General features: G+C 33.1%; 1 protein-coding gene across 1 annotated transcript in view; it reads left to right on the plus strand.

Annotated features, from left to right (window-relative positions):
- The window catches only part of LOC150109149 (transient receptor potential cation channel subfamily A member 1 homolog), a 475,501-nt gene that overhangs the window by 206,038 nt on the left and 257,161 nt on the right, over window positions 1-12,302 (plus strand). Inside the window, exon 12 of the mRNA XM_090411752.1 lies at window positions 11,549-11,695. Within this exon, the coding sequence (XP_090267878.1) occupies window positions 11,549-11,695 (147 nt within the window). The remainder of the gene's footprint in view (window positions 1-11,548; window positions 11,696-12,302) is intronic.

Below are 12,302 nucleotides of genomic sequence, written 5' to 3' on the forward strand. Positions count from 1 at the left end.
CCTTCTAAATAATAAGATGATTGATTCAATGCTGAATCATGTAAGGAGTGAGTAGATGTGACATTCAGCACTGAACATGTTGATAAAGTTTTTGGATCAAGACCAATTTCAAGTAGAGTGATATTAAACAAATTTCAAAATGGAAAATTGAGCAATGAGATATAGTTGTTGCACTTAGATCCCACATAAGGTTAATAGGAAAGAAAAAACAGAAGAATTTTTATAGTCATTAGGGAAGGTAGCTGACTAAAAAAAAAATGAACTCTGAATGCTTGTTGTAAATCTAAATGTCAGAATAGGAAATGAATCTCAGATATAGAAATGGTTTGGAAATATTTGGAAAAAAAGTGCAGGGCTAGTGATGAGGATGAGGTGCCCTGCTTGATTTCTTCTCAGGATATGTCATAACTAGTACTTGTTCCATCATAGAATGTTCATAAATTTACGTGGATGGAATATGCTCACTTAACTAGAAAAAGCTTATTGATTATGTTGCTTCCAATACAGAGGATTTGAGATAAAAGTGACCATCTAGTGTTGAGCAGGATAAATATCTCATTGAAAATAAAAATATGTTTTAAAGTTTTTAATCAAAATTGAACAGCACTTAGGTGTGAAGTATGATTCAAATTTAACAAATTATGAAAAAAATCATCGATTCACTGAGCCAGGAAAACTCAAAGTGGTTAATCTTGATATCTCTGAGGCTTTTTATATATATATATATATTTTTTTAATATATCAGTACCACTCATAAACACAAGAAATTGAATTCTGAATCTGTTTTGGTCAAATTAATGTATAAGATGCTAAGGCGAAAGGGTTAAGAGAAGGAATATCTTGATGTTTGTTTTTGAGCAACCTCAGCAATTCTTCAGGAATGCTTTATGAAGAATGCTATAATAAGAGAAGCTTGTGCATTGGATTAGTATATTACTGCAAATTGATGTTGAATAGCTGCTTCTTATTCAATTGTAGGCTTAATAAAAAGTGAAGGAATAATGAATGCCAGTTCACTGGTACAGCTGCTAGAGGAATACCCTTAGAAAAGACATAAAGCAGATAATCTGTTACAGTGTACAACTGTAAAAAAAAAAGGATACTATCCTCGTTTGGACAGATGTTTTAGTGCATCACCCCAAGTGTGAGAACAGTATTCTAAGATTGTGTAGAATTTGTGATTTGTATAGTAGTTTTAACTTCATAAGTAAAGATAAGTTTCTTTGGAGTCTGAGGAAGAAACAAATGTGATGCACTACATGAGAGAGTAAAGGTGAATATCAGCAAAAAAAAAAAAGAGAGAGAGAGAGAGAGATGTATGCATAGTGTTAAATTAGTGAGTGTTTTGGTTACATTGAAGATAACTAGGTTGTGATCATAGATTTTTTGTAGAATGGTATGGAGATCAGTATTCCATGAACTGACTAAGAAAATCTTGATACTTGGGATATTTAATTCTGCCAGGTTTGTCAAATTAGTAGAGGGAATGGAGGGTTCTGTTAGCTAGATTATCGATAGGATTTGAAGTCAGTGAGATTGGATCATTTATGTTTAGGAGAGAGACGGTAGGTAATGGAACAGAGCCCTAAAGCATGCCTGCATTAATAGAGAAAGGTGAAAGGCACTACCATTACTCACTTCCAATTAGAAAGCTGGCTGCTAAACTGTAAAAAAGAATGGAAGACAGACTATAATATGGTGACTATAAGCTGGCTGCTAAACTGCAAACAGAGAATGGAAGGCAGACTATAATATGCAATTTGCTGAGTTGTCAGATGCTCCCAGATACCTTGAAATATCAAATGAGTTTGCCTCGTCTTCTTGTGTGTATCCAATTAGATTGATTTATTAGTGATGAATGTTGAATCTTTATCCTCAAATGTTGCAACTGCTGCTGGGGTACTAATGGGATCCATTGTTACATGTATTCTAATATATATATATATATATATATATATATATATATATATATAAAACAGTGACCTTCTTCATCACATTGAACCAGAAATGAGCAAAACTTCTAGAATGCTTATTTTTATAATCCTGATACCAATCATTCTTTCTTCAGTGAGATTTTGATAACCTTCATAACATGTTAGCTGTCAACTCCAAGATAACTTGTTGTTGTTTGCCATCTATCTTAGAACATTGACTACAACTTATCTCATATCCTGTTTTTTTTTGTACTGAACATTGTTGCAGACCATACAGTAATTCATTGCCAATGCAGATATTTCAAATGGGGAAAGAGAAGATTGGTCTATAAACCATGATTTTCTTGGAACTATATGGCAAGCATTTCTTCCTTATTGAAATTAAAATAATTGCAATGATGAAGTTGTATGTGATTTCAGAGCTTGCATATCTATATTACTGGTTCAAAATTTCTAGACCCATGGAGTAAGGGTCTGTTGTAGATGCGAACTAATTTTTTTTTTCAGTAGCTGATACGCAACTCATGACAAGATATTTCATAGATGGCATATATAAAAGAAGTATTTATCCATACACTAACTGTGTGATAATCTGATTCTCATTTCTTTACTAAAAGGTTTGCAGCTACAGTGACAAAGTGGGAGGAAAAAAAAAGAACAGGAATTATATATTATTGAAAAGAAAATACTAAGAGCATTTGGCAGCAGTGGCAAGTTGATAACTGGCATATGATGCTGCATGGAGATATTAATGCAACATTGTTATCACTCAATTCTAATGAGCTGGCATTTCATACCCACACAGGACTAGAAATTTTCAACCAGTAATATAATCACATAAGTGAAAAATGTGTCATCAGTTATATATTTTTGAAGAGAAAATACTGATAACCTATTTGCACTGAGAGCAAGAATACAAATTAGACCAATAGCAATTATTGTGTTAATTGTATTCAGCGAAATTCACTTCTATTTTATTTTTTGAAAAAAAAAAAAAAAAAATGCTACTAGCCTGATTGCTTATCACAGGTAATCAGATCTATTAAAAAAAAAAAAAAAAAAAAAGACAAAATTTGCCTTGTTGGAATAACGTTAACCATGACTTTCTTGGAACTATATCATAAGTATTTCTTCCTTAGCATTCAAGAAAGTGAATTTTCTCTTTTACTTCATTTCTTACTTTACCTCTGATTAACTATAAACTCCATCTTCCAATAAATAAGATCTCCAACCACTGAATACAGTTCTCACACTGTATCTGCTGTCCTGTCCCACAAAAGCACCTGAAAATTCAAAAGAGAATAGTTCTTGTTCATCAGGCAAGAACCGTGTAACACTTCAAAGAAAGAAAAAAATATTTAATTGTTATCTTTATGCATCATGTTATGTTCATCTTCAGATTGAATACAAATAGAAAAAGAGTAACAGAGGTTAACTGTTATACTTCTAATGAACATAAACCAGATGTTGAATACAGCATTTGCATGGCTCATTGTTGTGATGTGTGCTGTGTACCTTCTCTCATAGCCTAATTCATTAACATGTTGGTCTTTGATATATTAGCATATATCAAAGACCTACTGGGGTATGAAGTCTTTGGAGCTGGGGTATGATATATACCCCAGCTAGTTTAAGATGAGACCTTGGTTTTATTTGCATTGGATTGGACATCATATCATTTTGCCAGCTTCTTTAAAATCTGTAAACATAATTGTTAAATTTTATGTATGGCATTTTCATGAGTTGCCAAAGCACTTGATGTTTTCTTTGGTGGTGTGAAATTCCAATACTGACTTACGTGCCCATTTCTTCTCCATATCTTTGAGGCAGATTTCTCCAGATGAACCCATCTGTCCAACATAGCAGACACAGCATGTACACAAAATTTTGTACTTGTTGCATTGGTTTTGTATCTGTATTGAAAACAAAAGACTCACTGATGGTGAGTCTTTTGTTTCATTTTCGATGTCTGCAAATTTGAAAAATTGCATATGAAGCAGTAAAGATTTTTAAGCTGACTAAAAATTTATTATGATATTCAGATATAATGATGTTATTCCCAAGTCTCTAAGAAGAAAAAGTCAACTTAGAACTAAGAAATGTAACATTATCTGCAAAAAAAAAAAAAAAGCTTTTTTGGTGTTGCTACAAGAAAGAATCTCCAACACATGACTTGTTTTGGAAGATATGAACAAAAACCTATATGATTGCCATTTATGTTAGCAGTAGATAAAGTACTAGTCACCCTATCTTCACACTCTGTCTCAAACTGAGCAGAAGATATTAGCCAAAAAAAGATTTAATTTTGCCATATCTCCCAAGCACATTCTTAAAGTTGACAAAATGGTAAATATAGAGAAATGCTTATATAAAATTCCAAGAAATTCTGTAGACATCATACATATGAGAATCGCAGCCATTCTAATTAATTCCAGCACTCCCCCGCCCCTGCTAAGAACATCTTGAATGCTGAATTTAAGGCATCGAGGGACATCCAAAAAAATTATAACATTTTAGTACTAGCAACGTATAAAGGAAATGGCATTGTAGTTCTGGATTTGAATGTATATTCCCATAAACAAGATGAGATAAATCTTAGTAATGTCATACTTATAGGCAGTTAGAGAATGACCCTACATTGGTCATTCTCTAACTGCAAAACAAAACCAATGATCTAGTTAAAGATCTTTGTAATTGGCTAAAGAAAATAAAGAACAAATCACTTCAAGACATCTGGTCATCCCACATATCTATGGTATACCTAAATACACAAAGAGGGAATTCTACTTAGACTTATTGTTGATGCCAGACATTCATCTATATATGTTACCTTAGTAAATATTTATCTACTCTTCTATCCACATGTAGGAAAAGCATATACAATAAACCTCCAAAGACTTCATAAACAAACTCAAAGACATAAAACTGGATCCTATCCAGGGATGCACCAAAGCAGGATTTGGTTAAAGCACCAAATATTCAGCTGAAGCATACAGAATTAAATTTTAAAAACAAATGGTTTCCAAAAAAAATACACTCATTAAAAATTGATAAAGTTTTAAGTGAGTGTATAATTTTTTCAAAACATTTGTCTATAAAATTTAATTCACATTGTTTAAAAATTTGATTAATTATGCTTCAGTCAAATATTCAGCACTTCGGTAAAATTGCAGAATGAAGAAATATAAAAAAACATAATAATAGTTCACTTCATGTGTCTGCTTGAAAATAAATAAATAAACAAATGCAGTCATCTCTTGACTTATGTAGGGGTTCTGTTCCATCTGGCAGGATGCAAGTTGATACATCAAATCAACAGAGTTATAGAAGTTAGGGACTTAACCATAATAAGTATAATTTTTAATTTTAATTTTTAAACCTTATAAAACTGTACTGTGCATTACTGCCACTATAACATTCATCTATTAAATAATCACCCAAATCTTCCTCCACATTCACATCTTCATTACCTTCCCTGTGTGAAGGATCAGGCTGCGGTTCTTCGGTGTACCCTTTGTTTTTTTGATGAAAATATCCAATGTGCTTTGCTTATTCCTCTTCTTCTTCTTTTCATCATAAATTTGTTTATAGCAAGCAAATGCATCATGTACTTATAAATAGCATTCAACATTGGGGTCCATGTCTTCAGCCATTTTGAGAACATTTCTGCAAGTCCCTTCATTGTGAATTGTTTAACTACCTCTTCTTGTTTCTCTTTTCCCTCATCTTTTTTTCTCATTTTTCCTCTTCTGCAACACATTGTTCCTTCAGTTCGACCAATTCTTCATTAGTCAACTCTTCAGGGGCACTTTCTGTGTTTAGAAACACAATCTGAATCTTGAAGTGAATGATGATGACATAATTAACTTCAGGATTCAGATTGTTTGCTAGGGCCACTATTTCTTCACTCAGTTTACAAAGGTCTTCATTTTTTTCAAACTTCCAAAATCATGCACAAACCTTTTTAATGTATTTTTTCATATGCCACTTATACATTGAGAGGTCACTTTGTCCCAAGCCACAGCAATATTTTTAATAGCATGATAGATATTGAATACTTTCTAAAATTGCATGAGAGTGTGATTATTTTCTTCACTGGCAGATTTGGCTTGTGAAAAAGTTCTCCATAGATAATAAGCCTTAAACACTGCAAGAACTACCTGATCCATCGGTTGGATCAGTGAAGGGAGAAACATGATCTTGATCTTGGGTTGAAGATCACCGATGTAAGATGTCAAGGTCACCTGGAGCATTACCTAGAATTAATAAAATTTTAAATTCTACATTTTCTTTCACACAATAGCTTTCCATTTCACTCACATGACAGTTGATTAAGGCATCCTCAAACAATTTTTGAGTCATCCACAACTTATTGCTCTGATAATGAACTGGAAAAGTATGCGTCCTAATATTTTTCAAGGCTTATGGATTCTCACTGTGCCATATCACAAATGGTTTCAGTTTATATCCAGCCACATTACCCCATAACAGAATCATAATACGGTCTTTAAGAGCTTTGAAACTATGCACAGATTTTAGTATTTTGTGGATGAATGTCCACTTGGGCATGTTTTTCAAAAACAAGGTCTCATCCATATTAAATATTTGCTGTGGAAAATAATTTTCCTCCATAATAATTTTATCTAATTTCTCCACAAACTCCTTGACAGCCTTCTCATTGCACTTGCATATTCACCATACATTTTCACGTTACGCAGCGCAAAACGCTGCTTGAAATCTCATGAACCAACCAGAAGAAGCACTGAATTTCTAGTCGTAATCAGGCTTTGCTTTCTCCTTCAACATGTTAAAGAGACTTAGTACCTTATTGGTTATGGTCATAGTGCTAAGGATATGCGCTTTTGGTTCAGGTCCTCTATCCATGATGCAAGTAGCTTTTCCATATCACCGATTGGACTTGAACAAATTGCTTCATCATTATTATTGATTTAATGGAAGCAGATCCTTTCACAGCATCTACTTATACTTATTTATATTTTATATTTTTCAAAATGGTCTTCACTGTAGAATGAGACCATTCGAAGTCATGTGCAGTCACATTGACAGGCTAACCAGCTTCATGTTGCTTTATAACTTGCAACTTCATTTCAAGATCAATTGCTCACCTCTTTTTCTCTAATTCTTCACTAGGTTTTTTGATCGTGCATGTAGGAGCCATATTGCATAAAATATCATGTAATATTTAACAATAAACACACAAATAACCTATTTCTCAAACACAAAATCAACAGAGGAACTGTTTAAGACACGTGCTGAGGGAGGTTGCCACTACATATGATACATTATTGCTAAATTGCAACCTTTTTACTTTATGCTCACTTGTGTCTAGTTTGAAAGTATAGTTTAAAATGTTATTTATTCCCTTATGGGATCACAGACGTATCTTTCAGAGCATCGTGTAAGCATGACATCCAGGAATGCTAAGGAGTTATTATTTTCTAGATCAGCAGTAAATTTTATATTAGGATGTTGGATGTTTAGATGATGAAGAAAATGGATGTCATGCTTACACGATGCTCTGAAAGATTAAAAATCTCTATGTACAGAAAACCTACTCATACCAATAGATATCTGCATAATCTTTCTCATCATTTTCCACCACAAAAACTTGGAACTATATCTACCTTAGGACACGGAGCACGCTCTCTCTTGAATGAACCAGATGAACTACAAAAAGAAATAAATCACCTCACTCTTATCTTTAAACAAAATGGATACTCTGAAAAAAACGATTAAGAAATTTCTTCTGGATCCTCCTAGGCAATGCACAACAGAAACTATTAATTTTAAAGGTAGCATCTCCATTCCATACATTAGCACAGTCTTTAAAAAATTAGCTAAAGTCCTTAAAAAATACAATATCAGGACTTTCTTCACCACACTTCCTAAAATCCGTTCTCTGATCAGCCATCCAAAACCTACTCATCACAACCTAAAATATCCAGGTGTATATAAATTATGATGTGATTGCAATATCCCTTATTTTGGACAAACTAGCAAATCTATTGAACAACGTATTGAAGAGCATAAGAGAGACATCTCTTATAAAATATCTCATGCAACTGCGTTTGCTGGGATAGATCAGAAAATATCTTTCGCCGTGATGGTGAGTTTGAGAGAAAAATTGTAGAATCAAGAGAAATCCTGCTGAACCCTGTCCACTTAAACAACAATTTAAGTTATAACATCCCAGATAGCCATGCTGCAGTTATTCAATATTGGTGTTCACGTGAGCCTGCACGCACACTTGCAGTAAACAATGGCACGCCTGTTAGAACAACTTGAGAAAATACGTTTTTTATGTATCAATTATGTGTGGCAATTTTTACCTGTAATTTCCAGTTTGTTTAGATACTTCAATGTTTCTTACTATTCTTTTCCTTTATGAATACCTGAGGAAGGAGGCTGTTATAAGCCGAAACTAGTAGTATTATTCTCATTAAAATCTTTATAAGTTATTTCGGTTTTTCAAGTCATTAAATTTATATTTTTAAAATGTATCACAACAACCGAGTAAAAGCCGATTATCTCTCTCTCTCTCTCACACACACACACACACACACACACAATATGGTTTAATCTTTGAAAGTTTCGAAAACTGACTGGAGAGCTTATGAGAATATACAATTTTCAGCATCAGAATTGCCTTAGCTTGCACTACTAAAAAGATATGCTGTCAAGGTGTTTGCATATTTGTCTTTTATTAAGGTTTCACTGGCCTGACAGTTGTTTAAAATGGCTAGTTTTCATCAGGGATGCTTAAGGGTCAGAGCTGTATAACTGAGAGGAGACCTCCACATATCTTTTAAAAAAGAAATATGGAGAACTGACCAGATCTTTTGACCAAATTCAGATTCAGATCTTCTGAATTCCAAAGCAAAACTGAATATTTGCCATATCTCTAATCCTATAGACATCATTTCAAGTTTGGATATCAGAAGCCTGTTTACCAAACATTCTAAGAGAAGGCATCATACTAATCATAGAAGAAATTTTTCCATCAGATATTTTAAACCATTCCAACATTTCCTAGCAAACACTTTCTTCGGGTTTCAAGACCTTTCTTATGAACAGATAGAAGGCCTAGCTATGAGCACATCCATTTACCTGCATTTAGAAAATACACACTTGGAGTCATTTGAACCAACAGCCATCAGTGTGTACTATACTAAACCCAGACTCTGGCTCAGTTATGTTTATAATGTCTTCATAATTTGGCCTGGCTCAAAAGAAACCGTTTATAATTTTACAGAATTCCTCAATAGCTTAAACCACAAATTCCAATTCACATTAGAAGTTGAAAAAGACAAAAGACATTTCTATTCAGCCTGAAGATATATACAAAATGATGTACGAAACTAGTAATTAAATATTTTTTTTCTTTCTAAAAGGTTTTACATGGTTCTTGCCTGACAAAAAATTATGGACATTTATTATTATCATTATTATTACATGACACCTCCAAGGAGTCCAAAGACTCATCGAGGGAGGGCACCTACTCTACATCTCTCCATCTCCACCATTTAATCCACCAACCACAGCAAACTGTAACTACCATCATCATCTACATGAAATTCATCTACTGCCCATCACCACTAGTATTTTCACAGACAATCACAAACATCCATGCCTACAACACGACTCGAACCTTCAGCCTTCTGGCTGGAGAGCAGATACGCTAACCACCAACCAGGCCAGAAAAATCAATTCATTCAGAAGAGAATTGTTAGACTGATAAGTTCTATCACATACTAATTCACTTCTCTCTCTCTCTCTCATACATGCACACAAATATTCTAGTGTATCTGTTTTCTGCAAATATTTCTTTCATTACTATTTATCACAATTGTTATATCAGTAATTCTCCCTTAAATTTCTTATGACTTGTATCAACTACTTAGTGCCAGCTTATAGTTAGCTCCAATCTCACAGAACAAATTATTTTTCTTTTCATGTACCTATGTAGCATGGTCATGAGGAAGAGAATCATCTTATTATTAAGAATAAAAGTAATGTGAAAGACATGAAGAATAACTTGATCTTTAATAGTAAAATTTTTGCCTAATTTTGTGAATGGTATAGCAACAATAAATTCCTAATTATAAAAAAATAATAAATACATCATTAAATAAACATATTAGGATAGGATAGTACATTGTCCTCAAAGGGGTAAACATAGACCTATCAGATCTATTTAAGTATGATCTATTTGGCATGAAAATCAGCAATAAAAAGACCAAAGCTATTAAAATAGGCAGGAGCATAGAAAACTTCAGCTATATTCTGAATGGAGATCCTATAGAACAAGTAAAATATTTTAATTATTGGTACAGTTTTTTTAGTGAAGATGGCAGATTAAATTGAAATAGGAAACAAAATAAGCAAAGCTGGTATGGTGGGTAGCCACTTGAATAAATTTATATAGAATAAGAGAGAAATTAGCACAAAACACCAAACTAGCAGTATGCAAGACATGTTTAAACCAGTTTTAAGTTATGATTATGAGAGTTGAGTTAGGAATGAAGCACTTAATCAGAGACTAGAGACCACAGATATGAGGAATCCGAGAAAAATTAGGGGAGTGAACCGATGGCATCATATTAAAAATGAAGATATTTAAAAGGAACCTTGGCATTATTAGCATTCAAGGATGTGTCAGCAGAGTGTAATCTAAGATATGGTCACTTGAATAGAATGGATGAAGAAAGGTTAGCAAAACAGGTGTTTAATGCCAGAATGGTAGGAAAGAGACCCAGAGGAAGACCAAGGTCTAGGTGGACTGATTCAGTCAGAAGCACCTTAGATGCGTGAAATGTTAGATATGACAATATTGGAGTGCTGACAGGTAATTGAATGATTTGGAGGAAAAGTGTAATAATATAAACTTAATCATGTAGTGCTGTCACAGTAACCTGAATACTCCCTTGGAGATATATATCAGGAAATTGATGATGATCTATTTAAGTTTGAACAGTGAAGTACGATTCCAGAAGTTTCCTTATAAACATACTCCATAAGAAATAAGATTTAGTCTTATTTCATAGGACTCTGTGCTTAGAGAAATCGACGGTTATCCTAAGAAAAACTCCTGGATAACTGCGTTTTTTTTTTTTTTTTTTTTTTTTTTTTTTTTTTTTTTTCTCACCTTTAGAGGGCACCAAAAATAGGACTTTAGATCTTTTGTCTTTTGCAATTATATTGTTTCACTCACCCACTGTCGCGTTTAGATGTGTGTTGTGCTCTGATGATGCTGAGTTGAAAATCTGCAAAATATAAGCATTAATAAAACATCTTTGTTGATAAAAGTGTTTGTGGTGTTGTTAATACCGTGAAAAATAAGTCATGAATAACCATCAACACCTAAGCTTATCTGTTAGATATTTCCTAAAGAGTTCAATCTGTAAATCTTCAAATCCAATATTAATGTTTCTTCTTCTTTCTCTTCCAAGTTTTTTGCCCATTAGAGTTATCAGTATCCCATAGACTGAATAACCTCTTATTTGTGACATCATCAACATATATTAATTTTAAAAGTGTTAAGCTTTTAAAAATTCTGATTTTATATTTTTTTTTTCCCCCTTTTTGTAAACTAGTGCTGTAAAAGCATTATTACATTCAGATAAGACACTTGTAAATGTTGAAGATGAGAACAACAATATTCCTCTTCATTTGGCAGCTGGTGGAGGTCACCAGATGGTAGTGAAGATACTAATAGCAGCAGGATGTAATATTGAAGCAAGGTAAGAATTTGCTCTGATAACTTTATATTCATATAGACTTTCTTATTCGTTTTTAAATACTAAAATTGTGGAAAAACTGTTTTTTTTTTATGTATAACTATATTTTAAGATTCAGTAACCAGATATAGTAAAATAAAACTTGTTCATTTCTAAACCTTCATAGGTGGACCACCTGCTTCAAATCTACTGACCTAAAATTAGAATGATTTTAACCCAAAGAAGGTCAGTTGTAATAGCATAGATATATACCAACTGATCCTTAGAAACTCCAACTCTGAACATAAAGTCCCTATACCTTACATTATTAGCATCTCAGACCCAATATCAAGAATCTGAAAAAATACAGCCTTATCTCCCTATCTTCTTTCTTTCAATAAACTGCCTTGTTACCTTCAACCTAGTGAAGGGAGAACTTTGCTGGATTCTGTTGCAGTCTCTGTTTTTGTTTATTATGTTTTTTTTGTTAATATGTCCTCTTTTATTCTTATCCACTGTGCTTTAAAGGAAGTTACTCATTTCTTTCTGAGTACCCTGATCTCAGCTGAACTTGCTGGAAAATAGTTCAAAAAACATCAGCCATACATCTGTTACAAGAAATCATGTGTCT

Source organism: Typopeltis vanoorti, chromosome 2, assembly GCF_054136105.1.
Source record: "Typopeltis vanoorti isolate ZY-2024b chromosome 2, IOZ_Tvanoo_1.0, whole genome shotgun sequence".
NCBI classification, from domain to species: Eukaryota; Metazoa; Arthropoda; class Arachnida; order Uropygi; family Thelyphonidae; genus Typopeltis; species Typopeltis vanoorti.